The 18,402-nt window shown below is 45.8% G+C and overlaps 1 protein-coding gene across 6 annotated transcripts in view; it reads right to left on the bottom strand.

Moving 5' to 3' along the window:
* SPEN (spen family transcriptional repressor) overlaps nucleotides 1-18,402 on the bottom strand; it is a 451,658-nt gene that overhangs the window by 217,940 nt on the left and 215,316 nt on the right. For all 6 annotated transcript variants that reach the window (XM_078642529.1, XM_078642530.1, XM_078642531.1 and 3 more), the window contains exon 6: nucleotides 4,790-4,941. In XM_078642529.1, the coding sequence (XP_078498655.1) occupies nucleotides 4,790-4,941 (152 nt within the window). The remainder of the gene's footprint in view (nucleotides 1-4,789; nucleotides 4,942-18,402) is intronic.

Genomic DNA, 18,402 nt, shown 5'->3' with positions numbered 1-18,402 from the left:
ACTGCTTGGCCTTCTCTGCGTCTTGCCATTCTCCTCGCGGCAATCATCCGCGAGATGTCGATGAGATCCTCCTCATTCTGACTCCCTGCCAGTTTGGCTTCGGGTCTCTGTGCGAACTTTCAACAGCAGTTGGAACAAAATGTAAATGGGGTGTTCTGCATGCCTCTGTATTGTCAGACTAAGAGGTGCTCACAATCAGGGGCTCCGTCTTGGGCGCAATGTGTTCCCTTTCTCTGACCTTCAAGTGTTGTTCTTCCAGGTGATCTTCAGTCTCTCAAACGTACGTGTTTTTGATGAATGAAGATCTTCGGAGAACCTCTGTTGTGCTTCCAGACTCAATGGCAGAAAAAACAATCTGAAGATGGTGACCACACACAAACTTCTGGGAGTGCACACCCAATGTCACACAGGGAAAAATGATGATGGACGACACCCACAGGAAAAATAAAAAAATAAATGACGACACGATTCTGGACCAAACTACTAAATGGCGGAACAGATGCACAGCATGTGAACGAAGAAAAGGATTCATACTGGAAAACTGATAATTTATCTAATGCTGGTCGGTAGGCATTTGATCTGTAAAACGTGGATTGAGTGGTCTTCACCGAATGTAAATGAATGGTTAAAGGCTGTAAGGAGGGTGATAGTGCTGATCGTGCATGCTTTGCAAGTAGGAGACTTCATTTTTTGCAGCAGGTAAGCAACTGGCTGGGGGATTAAAAAGCAAAATACGAGAGGGAAAAAGTATACCTGCCAATCAGATTCAGACAAGGCCTAACCTAGAGGTCCTTTAATAGATTTAGAGACCCCCCTAGCCTTAATGAATCACATCAAAGCATGATAACAAATATATAGAAATTTAATTACATAGAAGAAACTTTAGTTCAATACATAATTATCAGGCCACAAATATTTTTTATATAAAAACCAGGTAGATCATCAGTGCAGTCCCACATACATGCAACAACTCTCATACCATCATATATACCAAGATACCATACAGTTCATACCACACACAGGCAACAAATCCGCAAGTACATAACAGCAAAGAGCTGATCAGATTGTAATAGGTGGAAAACAGTCATCGGGGAGATGGGAAGAAGATCTGTAAGGTTATCCCCATAAAAAACAGACGCCGACCCGCGTTTCGGTGTGGGGCCCCAGGCGGGGCTGCATCTTCATCAGGGCGGAGATGTACAGTTTCGCAGTGTGACAAAATATAGATTTAAAATGGAGGCACGCCACGATTCAAATAGATATACTGGCCTCAGGGGGTAGGGCCATTGTCAGATCCCAAAAGTGGATGCTTCAAATTCAGCTCAAGGGTGGTCAAAATAGTTCACAGAGGATCCTATCCAGAAAGGTGCTGCGGGACCCTCCAGCGGATCTCTGCCTATTGAAATAATCATATTGCGAATATCCTCTGCTTATCCCCGAAAATTGAAAGGCTCCCTTGAACACCTCTGACCTCTGAAAGGCGCCTCCAGACGTATCGGCCTATCCTACTCCTCACGCCCGTTCTTACTGGATAGGATCCTCTGTGAACAATTTTGACCACCCTTAAGGTGAATTTGAAGCATCCACTTTTGGGATCTGACAATGACCTGGCCCCCTCAGGCTAGTATATCCATTTGAAACGTGGTGTGCCTCCATTTTAAATTTCGATATTTTGTCCCACTGCGAAACTGTACCCTGATGAAGGTGTAGCCCCGTCTGGGGCCCCACACCGAAACGCGCGTCGGCGTCAGTTTCATCTGGGGATAACCTTACTGATCTTCACACCTCCCCGATGACTGTTTTCCACCTATTACAATCTGATCAGCTCATGGCTGTTATGTACTTGCGGATGTGTTGCCTGTGTGTGGTATGAACTGTATGGTATCTTGGTATGTATGATGGTATGAGAGTTGTTGCATGTATGTGGGACTGCACTGACGATCTACTTGGTTTTTATATAAAAAATCTTTGTGGCCTGATAATTATGTATTGAAAAAAAGTTTCTTCTATGTAATAAAATTTCTATATATTTGTTATCATGCTTTGATGTGATTCATTAAGGCTCGGGGGGTCTCTAAATCTATTAAAGGACCTCTAGGTTAGGCCTTGTCTGAATTGGATTGGTAGGTATACTTTTTCCCTCTCGTATTTTGTATTTCCCCCGCTTACCTGCCTTTTTTCTGCTGGGGTCCCCCTTCTATTTAGTATTAGTGGGGGATTAAAAGGTTCTAGGATTTGACAATCTCTTGCAGTGTGTCCATAAGTAGGCAGTAATTGACTACAAGACAGTAAGCGGCCCTTTGATGCCATTGATGAAGGGTCTGGATAACCCTAGACAGGAGGTATAGTGTGTTAATTTCAAGCAAAGGAAGCGAGGAATAAACTTTGGCAGACAAGTGTAACCACATTACAGTGCAGTGGGTAATACTCCTGTGACGTTCAGTCGGTGCCATGGGAGGTAAGGACTATTCCTTGGGACAGAGAGGAGTTTCCATAGAGAACAAGAACAAAACGGAGAATTTGCATAATGGTCTCCTTAAAGACCATTACTTGCCACAGAGTTGAGAACAGCCTGGGAAACTTGAGAATCGTCTGCTTTAGAATCAGAATGGGCTTTGAACAGGATGATAAAGACCAAGTTTGATTCCATTAACAGCAACTACACAATCTCACTCACAAAGAGGAGCTTCTGAAGATGAAGAGCATTTATTAAAAATGTTGGCTTTTTCGTTAACAAGTTCTTCAACTTTTCCGATTACTTAACTGAAGGAACCAGTACGAACCTCATTTATTTTAGTCATGTAAAGTTTGGTCTCTTGCCTCTTGCTTCCTGCTCACCTTATGGTGAATCAGGTAGCACGTATCGCTGCATTTGAAACCATGCTTGGCCACCAAAACCAGACAACGGTCTTGCAGATCAGACACGTCTATTTTCGACATGCATGGCCGTTTCAATCTCGTAGATTTCAGTATTGACTTCTAAAAAAATTTTTTTTTTTTTAAATCAGCATTTAGGGGCTCAGAAAAAGTAAATGCAGTCAAAAAAATGTGGGTGGAGTTTGTGTAGGTAGAGCTTATGCCCAGGTCAGGACAAAATCAGGACAATGGTGCCACCTACTGTGGCACAGAACTGCTGCAAGAGTTTCTACAGCAAGTCTGACACCTCTGGAGATTGAAAAGGGGAGGAATTCAAGATGAGTGGTACCCATCGCAACGTAGGCATCTGGTGCATGGCGGCATAGCCCCAGGAAATTCTTCACCCACCAGTCTTCTTGGATTCTTTTGCATCCAGAGTCCCTGAAATAAAGTATGTGTAACATTTTAGATGGTTCCTATTGAAAACATCAGTTGTGCTCAAAGCCTGAAACTAGAAATGCAATACTATATCACAGCAAAGGGCTGAGGAGCAATCAAGTGGTGGGATTGTTTCCACCGTACTTGGAAATTTGAACTTTTTTATGGTACCAGACAGGGATAAGAACTCTCAAAGACAAGTAAAAAAAAATAACTGTCTGCATGAATTCTGGAGGCACTGTTCCCAAGCTACATGGTGCTTTGGTGGCATGAGATCTTCCAGATGTTGGTCCTACTAATTCTTGACTTCGTTGTGGTATTCATCTCATGAGACTGGACTGCTCAAATGTCTCTTGCCATTATCTTGCCTTGTGGCTTCCACCTGTGATACTGGTGCTCCGCAGTTTTGAGTGTTCACTTATCAGCTACTCAATTGCTTGGATGCACATGCCTATGAGGATCTGGGAAGTGTCATGTCAGGTCATAGTATTTCGACAAAATGATTAAACATTACATGATTATGCCAGTTTCCATAATTTGGAGTAATTTTCAAGCAAAAACATCTACCCAAGAGCACAGGAAGAGGGAGCTCGGACGGTTGCTGTTGATGTTCTATTAAGCATATTTTCTAATGTTGAAACGTATTTTTTCTAGGGGGGGGCTGCGGTTCCTCTTCTATTGTATTTAGAGCTATTTCCTTAGCAAAGAAAGCTTCCTCTAGGGTTAACTATGCTCGAAGAAAATGGCACTAAATGCAGGGATACACTTGCTGTAATTGGGATTAGTTACGCTTCAGCAAATGGTGTCAACACCTAGAAAACAGGTTTCAAAAATAGAAAATCTGCTTAATGTGAGAAATCTGTGAGAAAAGCAATGTTCAGGAAAGAAAAAATGTGAGGGAAACGGAAAAAAAATCTGAGAAAAGCAATGTTCAGGAATGAAAATATGTGAGGGAAACGGAAACAAAATATTCACAAAAGAAATGGAGATTATAAACGTGTTCAAGAAGCCCATTCAGATCTGGAGGAAAAAAACCTGAAAGGATGTCACTGCGCGCATACTTAGACTATAGCGGTCATTATAACGCCTTATAAAATCAGGATCCGCTTTAGAAAGCTGCACTGTCTATAAAACTCATTTCCATTCATGTTTTTCCGTCAGTTTCAAACTGAGAAAATTAAGAGTAATTCGGAAGTAATTCTGTCAGGTGTGTTTTAAACTCATTTGTATTTCTCAGACGGGATCAAGGCACTTATTACAAGCAAAGAAAATCGCCTGCCCCCTTTTTGGAGTTTCTTTTCCGCATTAATAAGACATTCTCTAGCCCTGTCTCTCATATAGGCACCCCCAAACAGTTTGTATGGAAGTAGTGTAGGAATGACAAACTATCTGCAGTCGATTTGCAGTATCTAATACTTCCAGCCACTGGTCCTAAATAGGTAAGCATCCAGGGTGCAGTAAGGTAAATCTAGAAAAAAGCAGATGGGCTACATACCACAATCTCTCCAAATCGTTGAAAGAGTAGGCGTAGGTCATGATAAGTTGTCGTTTTCTCCAAGTTGCCAATGAAGAGTGTCCGTGTTGCTTTGGGGTGAAATTCGTCTATCCTTTCATCCAGAGGGCGAAATTCATTCTCGCTTTCGGTTTCTGTGGTTATTAAACAAAACAGTGTGCTTCCTTTAGTGTCAAACATTTGGTATGCTACTTTGTTAATGCTCAGAAACAGATAGCAGGACAAGTGACAGGCCAGACTATCATTAAATCCTCCGCTCCTACTGCTCAGTTGAAATGATCACAATATACCATTGAGGAATGAGCAAAGGTGTGATACGCGATGGCGGTTTTAAGATGACTGGGTGGAAACCATATCAGTATACTGCAGGGACAGTGAAAGCAACTTAAAGTAGGAGTGTATTAACCAAAGTAACAACATGAATGGTTTAAAGCATGAAAACCCTTCGACAACTAGTTAAGAACATGCAACTTAACTGTAAAAGTCATTTGTTCATCATAGGTAGCTTCATAAGCCCACACAATGAGTAATCCCACTTGTGTGAGGCATCCCAGAACACATTTCAAACACACACAAACTCATCAATAAGGGCAAAATATAATGGCCAAGTAAGAAAATATGACATTTGCACTCTTTTTAGGTATCTCATGGCGTTAGCAGCGCAAAGCGCTGCACTCGCCATGCAAGGGCTTTTTGTAATCAATTCAACATGGGACTAAGATGGTGTTGGGCTGTCCACATGCGCGTGCATTTTTTGTCGCTCCATACACGTGCACCTGTTGAATCAGAGCTAAGCCACATCTGCATAAGAATGCAGGGACCTGCGTGTGCGCCCATGTCTAACACCCAAAGCATGCAGTCCTCTCGCCTGACGTTAGCAGCGCGCATCGCTGCTCTCGCCATGCGAGAGCTTTTTGTTATCAATTCAACATGTGCACGCGTACGGAGGGACACAGATGGCGTCGGGCTGTCCACATGTGCGTGCATTTTTTGTCCCTCTGTACGTGTGCACATGTTGAATTAGAGTTAAGCCGCTTCGCATCTGCATAACAATGAGGGGACCTGCGTGTGCACCCATGTCAGTAGCACCCAAAGCATGCAGTAGGATGGAGCAGCAGCGCCCTCTGCTGGACAGTGGAGATGACAACTTGTTCACAGAGATCTGCGTGGTAATGAAACATGAGTCATGACAGACAAGTCAATGCCGCAGGGTGTCTCGCCTTCGCTCTGATGTATGCCACGCCCCCTGCTTCAGTGTATTTACATCCCTGGCACAGTAATGTTGTTCACGCCTCCTCTCTCCTTTACAGTTTGTACCCCTTAAGAATGCTTCTCTTGTGCTTCTATTTAGTGGGAATGTCGGTTTATATGGTGCTCGCTAGTAGAGGCAATGCCAAGGTGCATGCTTGACTAAGGGGAGGAAAGGGGGATATTGGATGTAGGCTGATACTCGGGACTTCACACTTAGCGTGACTGGTTCTGTGTACCTAACACTTCCTTGCCACGGTATCAAAGTGGACACTGGTACATATCATGTAGAGTCCATCCCAGAAGTGATAGCAACCTCTTCTACAATGGTAAGCAACCAGGATTTCCTTATTTGGAAGCACAACCTCCCAGTAGGCACTGTCTAGTACTGTAAGTATGATGCTGCCTTTTTTGTCGCTGCCTGGCCTCTTTCTTCTAAAGAACTGACGTTATCTGTGTCAGTTTGTGAACTGGAAAGTGGACGAGTTAGAATTAATCCTAACTAACGTGTGCAACAAGGGAGTCGTGCCAAATTATGGCTCCGGATATAAAGCTGTTCAATTCCTAGCAATGCACACTGCACATGCAAGCAGGCCCACACACCCAGGCCAAAACTGCTGGTCTTCGGCGGCTGGGTGGAAGAAGAGCGTTGGCTGTCTAATATATGTTGAAGCACTTTGTCCTACTTGTGCTTCCTTGATCATTTGTATATCCACCCAGTAGTGCTTAGTGAACGTGTGCACTGAAGCCCATGTTGCCGCCAGGCATATGTCTTGAATGGGTGTGTTAGCCAGGAAGGCTATTGTTGCTCCCTTTTTCCTGGTAGAGTGGGCTTGTGCCCCCTCTGTTAACTCTTGTCCTGCCTGTTTGTGGCAGAATTGTATAGTTTGTGCGATCCATCGTGCGATGGTGTAATTGGTTACTGGTCTTCTCAGGAAACTGGTTGCGAAGGACCCTAAGAACTGCTTTCTTTTCCTGTGCTCCTTCATTCTTTCCATGTAATGCATTACTGCCCTTCTAGTGTCCAGAGTGTGCAGTGCCCTCTCCGCGCTTGTGGATGGTTTCTAAAAGAAGCTCGGTATTTGTATTGTTTGGTTCATGTGAAACTTTGACACCACCTTTGGCATAAAGTGTGGGTCCGTTCTCATTACCACCCTGTCATTGTGTATTTGGATGTAGGGTTCTTGTAGCGTCAGCACTTGTAGCTCGCTTACCCTGCGTAGCGAGATAATTGCCAACTAGAAAGGCGGTCTTCATTGTGAGCATTTGCAGTGAGGCCTTATGAATGGGTTCAAAGGGCGCTTTCATAAGCCCTGTTAGGACTAAGTTAAGGTTCCATGCTGGTGGCGGCATCCTCTTAGGTGGTGCGATTCTCTTTGCCCCTTCCAGGAATCTCTTAACTACTTGTGATGTAAAGAAGCTCTTTTCTGTCTCTCCTCTTGTGTAGGCTACTATCGCTGCTAGGTGTACTCTTAGCGAGAATGAACTTAGTTTTGCTTTCAGCAGGTGTGTTGGGTATTTTAGCACAGTTGATTCCCTTGTCATTTTCTTGTGTAGCTTTTCCTTGCTGCACCATTGTGTGAACCTTTTCCATTTTGCCACATAGCACCTTCGTGTGGTAGGTCTCCTTGCCTCCCGTAGCACCTTCAGAGTGCTCTCCGGTAGTCTCAGGAGTGCAAACTGTCTTCAGGAGCCATGCAGCTAGGCTGATGCTCTCTGGCTCTGGGTGTAGTACTTCTCCGTTTTGCATGGAGAGTAAGTCTTTTCTTTTCCCAAACCTGTGGGGTGGTCCCTGTGCCATTTCCATTATTTATGAGTACCAGGTCTGCCTCGCCCACAGTGGTGCCACCAGGATCAGCGTCATGTTGCTGGCTCTGCACTTGCTGAGTACCTTGTGTATCAGTGGTATAGGGGGTAAAGCGTAGGCAAATGTTTTGACCAGGTTATCCGTAGGGCATTCTTCTGGGATTGTTCCTCTGGTTGCCTGGATTCGAAGTGTCGGCATTTCGCATTCTGGTGTGTTGCAAATAGGTCTATTATTGGTGTTCCCCACCTTCTGAATAGCCTTTGCGTTTCCTGTGCATTGAGCTCCCACTCATGGGATGCTGAGGTCTGTCTGCTGAGTCTGTCTGCTTCCACATTGTCCTTTCCTGGTAGGTGTATGGCTAGTAGGTCTATTTTGAGTGGGATGGCCCATTCTCCATATTTCCTGCGCTAGGTTGGATAGTGCGACTGATTGTGTTCCTCCGTTTGTTGATGTAGAACATCGTTGTTGTGTTGTCTGTTTGTATCAACACTCTCTGGTTGTACAGTTGTTTCTGGAAGGCCTTCAGGGCTAGGAGCACAGTCTTTAGTTCCAGGTAGTTGATGTGTCTAATCGCATCTACTTGAGTCCACAGACCCCCTCACCTTGACCTTGTTCATGTGTGCTCCCCATCCCATCTGGGATGCGTCTGTGGTGATGGTCACCGTTGGAGTTGGTGGTGTTAAAGGCTTCCCCTTTGTTATGTTCTCCTTGTTCAACCTCGTTATCTCCTCCTGCACTGCGTGCGTTACAACCACTAGATCTTCCCAACGTCCTGTAGCTTGTGACCATTGTTCTTGCAGCCATTCCTGGAATGGTCTCATGTGGAGCCGTATATTGGAGACCAGGTGTATGCAGGATGCCATCATCCCCATGATCTTGCTTGCTGTCCTCACTGTCAGAGCTCGCCCCTTCTGGTAGTGGCGTGTCTCCTTCAGCAGGGCAAGTGTTCTCTTGTCGCTGGAGAACACCTTGCTCTGTATGATGTTTATCTGTGCGCCTAGGAAGATGTTTACTTGCTCTGGTTCCATTGAGGATTTCCCCCGGTGTGTAGAGAATCACAGGTCTGTCAGCGTTTGACTCACCGTGCGTCTTCCTTGCATGTCCTGTGGGAACTTGCTTTTATTAGCCAGTCGTCGAGGTAAGGGTATACGTGAATCCCTTCCATCCGTAGGTGCGCTGCCACGGCAGCGAGACATTTGGTGAAGTCCCTTGGTGCAGATTTTAGTCCGAAGGCTAGGGCTGTGAACTGGTAGTGTGCTTTGTTGATAGCAAATCTTAGTAGATGTTTGTGCTGCCTGTTCATGGGAATGTGTAGGTAGGCATCTTTGAGGTCTATGGTGGACATGAAGTCTCCGTCCCTTATCTGAGGAATGACCTCTTGTAGGGACGTTATTTTGAATTTTTGTGTCTATGTATTGGTTTAGGAACCTTAGATCCAGGATGGGTCTTAGCATTTCGTCCACTTTTGGTACTAGTACACTCCCTTGTTCTTTTCTCTAAATGGTACTGGTTCGATGGCCTCCTTTTGGAGGAGTTCTTGTGTTTCCTCTAGGAGTAGCGCTAGTTCTTTTGCTGAGTGCGCCTTTCTCTTTGGTTTTCTGTTTGGTGGCTTATTTTCAAGTTCTATGCAGTATCCGAACTGTATGATGTTGAGTATCAATTTGTCTGTAGGTATTTTCTTCCATTCCTGGAAGAAATGTTTTAGCCTGCCCCCTACTGGTGTTACATGTTTGTTGATGCTTAGTCCGTTTAACCCTCTTTTGTTGACCATTTTGTGCCCCACCCTCAAAGATGCTGTGTGGGTGGGCACGCTTGGTTTGAGAGAGTCACTTTGAGGTGGGTTACTGGCCCCCTCTTGTTTGCCCTCGTCCATTCGCCCTCCCGCAAAAGGACTGGCCTCGAGGCTGGTACTGCCAGGTTTGTTTTTGCTGGCCCTGCTGAACTTGATTGTCGCCCTGGTAGGTCTGCTGGAATGTCTGATGTGACGTTCCCGGCTGGTTTCGCCCTCTTCCGTTTGGTCTCCGTGCTGGAGTACCCCTTGTCATTCCTCTGAATTGCAAAGCCCCCATGGACCTTGCAGTCATTTTCTTTTTTGAGCAGGGTGAGTTTCTCATCCACCGGTGCCCCGAACAGGGTTTCTCCAATGAAGGGGGTGCTCAGAATGTTGTTCTGTACTTCCGGCTTGAAGCCGGAGATCCTCAGCCAGGCCTCCCTTCTTTCTGTGACACCGATCATCATGAGCCTGCTGGATGTGTCAGCCCCATCCAAGGCTGATTTTGGGCATGAATTTGCTATATTCTTGCCTTCCTCCACCAGGTGCGACGCTCTTTGTTGGTATTGCTCAGGGAGGTGTTTGAGCAGCTCTCCGACCTCGTCCCAGTGTTGGTATGAGTGTCTGTTCAGTAGGGCATTAGAGTTTGCAATGCACCAGTGTACTGCTGCATTCCTCTCTATCTTCCTTACAGTGAGGTCCATCCTCCTGCTTTCTTTGTCTGGTGTTGGGCCTGAGGTTGTTGGAACGTTTGCCTTTTTCCTGGCTGTTGCCGCAATAATGGAGTCAGCCATGACGGATCCCTGGATGTAGGGGGGATCTTTAGAGGAGTGTTTGCATTTCTTCTCTGTTCTAGTTGTGACAGACCTGCAGGTCGCTGGGTCTTTGAATGCCTCCCTCCCCTGGTCCAGGACACTTTGAAACATGGGGAGGAATTGACTCCTTGTTTGAGTGGGGAGCAGGTTTTTTTTTTTTTTTTTTAAAGAGGAAGCAGGACTTTGGTTTTTCTTCCTCCAGTTTGACTCAATAAGGTGTTGCCGCATTCTTGACGACCATGATGTAGACCCAATGACATCTGACGGCGAAGGCCTCGAAGGGTACGATTCCACGGCCTCTTCTGGGCTTTCGGTGTCGAGGTCCTGCCAATCCAGGTCCTGTGCCATCGAGGATGCCGAGCTGAAACTCGTCCGTTGGTCTTCCTCGCCTTCCGCGTCGTAGTATAGGCCCTCTTCCTCTTGGTGTTTCTGGGGCTCGGGAGTTTTTGGCAGGTCTTCGCCGTCGAACTCCTCTTCTTCGATTTCGACGGAATCGTGAACCTTTTTGTCGAACTCGCTTTTCCTTTGCAGGATGTTATCCATTTCAGCCTCGAGCCTTCTCTTTTTTCTTTCCATTTCGGCGGTCTGTTTGGCGTTGAGTGTTTTTTAGCCGATCTCTTCGACGTAGTCGTCAAAGCAGCCTTCGGGTCCTTTTCCTTCAGAGTCGAGCGGTCCTTTTTGGAGACGTGCTTCGACGACCTTGGCTTTTCGCCTGTTATCGCCGTCTGGGAGTCCTTTTCCAAGGTTCCGCGGGGCTGTTTGTCCTTGGATGCAGCTGCGGCCGTCGAGATTTTCGGCGCCAGTGCTCCTTTCGTGGACATACTCTCTTTTTCATGTCTGACTCAGGTTTTCGAGAGTCTGTCGAGGGTTATGGGGTCAACATGTCTGCTACCTCTTTTGATGTTTTCTTACCGGTCTCTACGACCGTGTAGTCATCTGGTCGCTCGGCGATGTTGTCCTCTTCGTCGCTGGAGAGGCCCAGGTCCCGAAGCGACGGAGGTTAGCCTTTGCCTTGCATGTTGTAGTTGGCTCTTCTCTGTCTCTCTCTAATCCTGAGAGTCTTCAGGGTGAAGACGGAACAGGCATTGCAATCCTTGCTCTCGTGGTCGGCCGGTATGCAGAGGTAGCAAACCGGGTGCTGGTCCTTCTGCGCGTTTTTGTGATGCCAGTTACGGCAGAATTTAAAGGGTGTTTGGTCCATTCCTGCGCTCAGGGGGTCCCCTGTGTGCACATTCTCAGTCGGACGTCGAAGTTCTCCTCCTTCTTCGTCGTCCCGGTTCAGTGATCTTGTTTCTCGATGTCTTCTCCAATCTTTTTCGTGTAGAAATCGGCCTTTTCTCTCTTCTTTCCTCCAAAAACTCTGGAGGAGCCCCTTGGGAACGATCCAGACCCAACAGCGGAAAAAAGAATCTGAAGATGGCGCCCAAAGGTGGGAGCTTCCACAGGAAGCGTGCCGACGTCACAGGAAGTACACCAAAAGGTGGGATGTCGACGCCCACCTAGGCTACGGAAAAAAATAAAGAAAAGACTATTCCAGACCCAACCACTAGACCGCGGAATAATGCGCAGCATAGTGAATCCAGAAAGATTCACGCTGCAAAACTGGACCTCCTGTGAACACCAGCTCTGTTCAAAAGAATCTCCAAAGAAAGACTCCGAGGCTGCTGTAGACCAGGAAACCAGACGCCTGGAACGACACTGCACTCGTCGCCAACGGCCCGAGTTCAATTGACCTACAGGTCCCCCAGCACTCCAAAGTCCCAATCCACTGTGGGTTAACCACTCCAGGACTTCCCAATGCTGCCCCCCATCCACGAATGGCCCAGTAAGGTGAAATCCGATCTTATACAGCATCCCTGCATCCACCTGCCCTGCACCCTGGAGAAGAGGACCTGAGGTGCACCTATGTACCTGGGACCCCCTTTGCACTGACCTTAACCCTAGGAGCTTGACTCCAAAGACAGAGTGGCCTGCCCATGAGCAGCCACCAACCGTCGGTCACCTAGCCCCACTGCCTAACACTGGGCCTCAGCACTCTGCACCCTGCCGCCCTAGTGCCGCTGAGTGTGCTTTATGAGTAGATCCTTGACCCTGGGGGAACCCTTGTTCTAACACAAGAAACTCAAGCCCAAAGACTGATTGCTTACCTGCAAACCGACAATTTAATTTTTCTCCATTGGACTGCATTGACAGTTTTCCTCTGACAAAGTTCTAAGTGTGGAGTTGTGTTTTGTATGGAAACCTAAGCAATGGGTGTTTTAATGAAAAACTGTATTTACCTTTGGAAAGGAAATGTCCCAGTGTGACAGCTAGGCATGTGTAGAACAACTAATCCAAGGTCAAAGAAAGCTTTTTTCGATTGCTATATCATACAATCATAAAAGCACATACAAACATAAAACACAATCAATTCATAAATTAAAAAAAGATATCATACAAATATAATGATCTACAGTACATTACAAGGTTAAAACTAATCCAAAAAGTACTCTAAAAGTAATCTGAAAAGTAATCTCAAAGAAATTACAAATACTTATTGTTTTGAATTATTTTACAAACCTGTAACAAAAGTAATTTTCATCAAGCTTGCTTGTTGATCAATCTGTCTTCGAAAATACAATTCTACCTACCTGTACCAAAGTCCTGCTTGGTTCTAAAAATAAAATACAACTAAAGTTATAAACAATTGCTTGGAGTTCAGTCTTTGAGTGTGTGATGTCATTTCTTGCTGAGTGTGTACAATAAATGCTTAACACTACCCTCCACTAAAGGCTTACCGCTCCCCCACACTACCACAAATAGAGAGTAAGGTATTATCTACTTTTACCTCGGTAAGCCTTTGGAGATACACTAGACTGTGCACACTATACCTTACTTTGCTATAGTCTATACAGAGCCAGCTTCCTACAAGAGCGCTTTAACCTTTGCAGTCAATGGCTTATCTGCTTTGTAATGGCTTATCTGCTTTGTTGCGGCAAAACATAATGGCTGCAGAAACCCAACATGCCAAACTGCTTTTGTGATAGGCAGAGAAGTGGGCCCGATTTTCTAAAAAAGCCCTTGTTTTGACCGATTTAAACTTTACAAATAGCTTGACATCCAGAGAAGGATAAGTTACTTACATGTAATCCTAATTCTCTTCCAGGGGTATCGTCATCAAAGTCATAAGCACATGAATATTCCCGCCCATGCGGGGGGACCCCGGAAACATCGAAAACCATATATGAGAGAAAATATATGTAGCTCTAAAAACATATATGTATATCACAATAAACAATGCAGCCTTCCATACAGTAAAAGCTGAGCAATGTAAGAATTTCCTATATATATATATACATATACACATATACATATACACACATATATATATATACATACATAACACATTCCAATAAAACAGGGAGTAAGAAAACACATTTGAAAACTGCTTTAATGCATCATAGAAATCATAATCCGGCAAAGAGGAATGAAAAACATTGCCAGCCCATAGGCTGCATTGTAGAAACAGTGTAGAAAGCTGAAAAGCTAACCCACAGAAACACAGAATAAAACTGCCACTGTGCCTTTAAGGCAGCCATGACCCCTAGCTTCCAATCATGTCTCAGGGGTGACAGATAGGTCAGTTGTTCTTTGCGGAGACCTGAAGGCCAGGGCACAAAGAGATGACATTCACCTTGATCACTTACCCAGGGGGAAGGGTGGGTTGCTTATGACTGATGAGGATACCCCTGGATTATTGGAAAGTAACTTATCCTTCTGTTCCAGGGGATCCTCATCAATAGTCATCAGCACATGAATATAGTAGCAAGCCCATCCTCTCTTCCTACGGGCAAGTAACAAGTACACAATAAAGTAGACATTATTAAAAAACATCAATGACTCCAATCAGGGTAGCACTGGAACAGATTCCTCAAGGAGGCTTGGCCTACTTGGGTATCCGCTCTGGAGTCAGAATCAAGACAGTAATATCCAGTAAACGTGTGGACCGACTTCCAAGTTGCAGACTTGCAAATCTCGGCCATCGGTACATTGTTTAAGAAAGCTGTAGTAGCAGCTTTTCCCCTAGTAGAGTGTGCTTTAGGGGAAACCAACAGAGGCTTGTTCGCTAATTGATCAGCCAAATTAATGCAGGACACTATCCACCTTGAAATCGATCGTTTGGAGGCTGGAAATCCTGTCCTAAAACAGAGCATTAGTTTACAAACAATTGATCAGACTTTAACTTATTTTGTTCTCTCCATATAGAATTTAAGAACCCTCTTGAGGTCTAGCGAGTGAAGAGACGTTTCTGCTGGTGTAGAAGGATTGGGGAAAAAAGAGGGGAGAGAAATAGTCTGGTTGACATGGAAGTCAGACACCACTTTTGGTAAGAAAGGTGAGTTTTCAAAACCACCCTACTGTGATGGAAGACCATATACAGTTCCTTAGAGCAGAGTGCCTGGATTTCAATCACTCTGCACGCCGATTGTATAGCAGCCAGAAAAGCCACTTTCCAGGTTAGGTGCTGTAATGTGGCTTTATGAATGGGTTCGAAAGGAGGACCCATCAATTTGGACAAAACTAGATTTAACTCCCAAGGAGGACGGACAGGGGGGAAAAACCTTCAACCCCTGAAGGAACTCCTTTACCACCTGAAGTTGAAAGAAAGAAGTTTGGTTAGGTAACTTTCTACAGGCCGTAATGGCCAACAAATGAACCTTTATAGAATTTTACTTCAAACCAGATTTGGCTAAATAAAGCAGATATAGCAAGATTACCTCCTCTTGACTGCTAGTCGGACTCCAACCAGTACGTACACACCATAAGTAAAATCTTTTCCAATTAAAGGAGTAAGAACTCCTTGTGGATGGCCTCCTTGACTCCCTCAAAATGTCCAAACAGTCCTGAGGGAGATTTAAGTGTCCGTACAGCAGGACCTCGGGGGTCATGCTGCCAAGCTCAGTGAGGGAAGGCTGGGGTGCCGAATTTTCCCACCCATGTTGGTCAGAAGATCCGGCCTGCACAGGAGCTTCCTGTGCGGACAGAGTTGCAGTAGGTCCGGATACCACCATTGGCGAGGCCAGTCCGGTGCTATCAGGATCATCTCCATCCTGGATCGTATGACCTTGGTCACCACCTTCAGGATGAGAGGAAAGGGCGGAAAGGCGTATGCAAACGTCCCGGACCAGTCTATCAAAAGAGCATTCCTTCTTGTTCTTAGTCGGTAAAATCTGGATGCAAAGGCGTGGCATTTTCTGTTTAGATCGTCTGCAAAGAGGTCTATGGATGGCTAACCCCAATTGATGAAAGATGTCTGCTACCACCTCATCGCTGAGCACCCAGTCTTCTTGTTCTTCGAAGTGCCGACAGAGCATCTGCCTCAATGTTTTGTTCTCCGGGCGATGCACTGCTGTGTTCGAGAGGTTCATGGCCAGAAGCCAGTGCCAGATCGCTTGAGATTCCAGTGACAGCGGTCGAGAGTGCGTTCCACCTTGCTTGTTTAAGTAATACATGGTGGTGGTTGTACTGTCCGTTTGTATCAGTATTGACTCGGACTGAATCGATGGCTGGAAAGCCTTGAGGGCTAAATGAACTGTCAGCAGTTCTAACATGTTTATATGATAGGTCTTTTCTTGTTCAACCACCTGCCCAGAGTCAGCAGTTGACCCAGGTGCACCCCCATCCCTGAAGAGATGTGTAAGAAAGTGGCTCTATATATACTGGACCAAAGTAAGGTACACTGTGTGTATAGAGTCCCCAGTCTCCAGAGGTATAACAGAGGCTAAAGTCAGATAAGACCTTACTCTCTGAAGTGGTAGCTTGGCCGAGCAGCAAGGCAGTATCAGAGGACAGTGTAAAGCATTTGTTGTATACACTCAGTCAGCAAAAGGTTTCACACACAAGAACTGAACTCTAGGTCAATTGTTTTTATATCAAAAGATGTAATTGTTTTATTTTAGAACCAACAGGTAACAAAATATTATTTTCTCAATATGAGCGACGTTAGGTAACTACTTTGTAGAAAGGCAATAGACTTTGTAAGTACAATAGCTACAGTGGTTGTAATAGGTAACATTTCTAAACACAATTTAACATTGAGCTCAATGGGTTTTTCTACATAAATGCAGATGATTAATTTAAGGATTACTTTTCTAACCATAGGACTGGATCCTGGATTCAGACCTGGGACCTAAGCTGTAAACAGTTCAGCAAAAGCATATTGGTTAAAGTTGTGATTTTTAAAGAATATAAATGTATTTTCAAAGTTGACACTTAAAAAACTTTTCAGTCAAAAACTAGCAATGTTATCCTAAGGAAGAAAATTCAAGTCACAGGTAAAGTAGGTTCTCGTTACTTTTGTAATCTAGTACTGACTCCTAGGTACAGCACTGGGACCTCTACCTAAGACAGGTAAGTAATTACGTTTTAGTATGATTTTTAAGGAATATTTCTACTTTGCAAAAATTGACGCTTAGAAGAAATTTCAGAGAAAAACAGTAAATGGTTTCCTATGGAAGAAAATTAAAGTTACTGGTAAGTACAGTTAGGATTACTTTTGTGGTTCAGTACTGAGCTAAAATGTACAGTACTGGCTTCTCTCCTGATCACAGGTGAGTATTTTGGAATTCGGTATTCGGCTGATTTGAGGTGAATATTTGAAGTTTCAGAACTCCACACTTAGAAGAAATTTCAGTGAAAACCAGTCAATGTAAGCCTATGGAAGGAAAGGGAGTTACCAGCTTTCAGGAGAGTACTCGACTGGTGGAGTTAAGGTTCTGGGTATTGACTCAGGGGTCTGCAAGGGTCAGAAAGGTACAGTTGTTACACCATCAGCGGCACAGGGGCCGCTGGGTGCAGAGAGTAGGCCCAATGCAATCCAATGGAGGGTAGGGGGCCTTTGGTTGGTGGCTGCAAGCAGGCAGGCCACGTGGCTGTGGGAGCTGAGCTCCTGGTCACTTACTCAGGGCAAGTGGGGAAGTAGAGTAGGGTGGTAGTTGCACTTCCAGCAGCACTCGGGCGGCTGGGTGCAGGGTGCTTTTGAGCCGTCAGGTGCTCAATGTTATCCAATGGGAAAGCTAAAAAGTGAACAAAGGTTGCAGGCTCGGGGACGGAGATTATTCAGGTGCGACCACCACCTCAAGAGGTAAGTTGGGATCTTGGAGAAGAGGTAGGCACCCCAAAGGAGGGCACAGGGGGCCATGGGGCGCCAGGTGCAGGGGTGTCTTTTGGTGTTGGGAAATCTTACACTCTGCTGGTCGCGGTTGGAGGGGGGCCCTGGTTCTGAGGCTGCATGCGTCGTCTGGGTCGTCGAGGAGGCTCTTTGGGCACTGGACTTCGGGTCCCAGTCGCCGGGGGGACGTCCTCGTGGTCTTGGATCACTCTGGCACAGGCCGGGCTTGGCGGGTGCCAGAGTGGGCTGGATTTGCGGTTCCTGGCTGGAACCAGGGGTATTGCTGTTGGAGCAGAACCACTGCTCATGGGAGTCCCAGTCTTTTGTAAGGTTCAAGGCAGGCAGGTCCTCCAGGGTTGTCAATATTGCTCTCCACTGGAGATGCCGGAGTTTCGCAGGAGCAGGTTCAAGGATCAACAGGCCTGTAGAGTTCTGGGGCCAAGTCAGTGGGCTTCGTCCGTTTGTTAGCAGCTGTACGGCAGGTCTTCGTGTTTCTTGGTCTTTTTGTTGTTGCAAATCGGGATCTGAGGATGGAAGGTTCAGGGTGCCCCTAAATACTAAATTTAGGGGTGTTACAGGTAGAGCAAGGGCAGGGACCAATGGGTCCCTGTCCTGGGGTGGGTACACCCCCTTGCCTGCTCCTCTCCTGTGGGAGGGGGACAGGAGACTAGCTGTGAATGGGCAGGGCTCCCCATCTTCAAGTTGGCCGGAGCCCGGGGTTGTGCTTCACCTCGCCTCTCCCACCTGAGGGGTGGAGTTGGCACAGGCTGGCACACCCGCCCTTCCTGACGTATGGTTTTCCGC

This window comes from Lissotriton helveticus, chromosome 5_1 (assembly GCF_964261635.1).
Source record: "Lissotriton helveticus chromosome 5_1, aLisHel1.1, whole genome shotgun sequence".
In the NCBI taxonomy this organism is placed as follows: Eukaryota; Metazoa; Chordata; class Amphibia; order Caudata; family Salamandridae; genus Lissotriton; species Lissotriton helveticus.
This window is presented reverse-complemented; position numbering and strand designations above follow the sequence as displayed.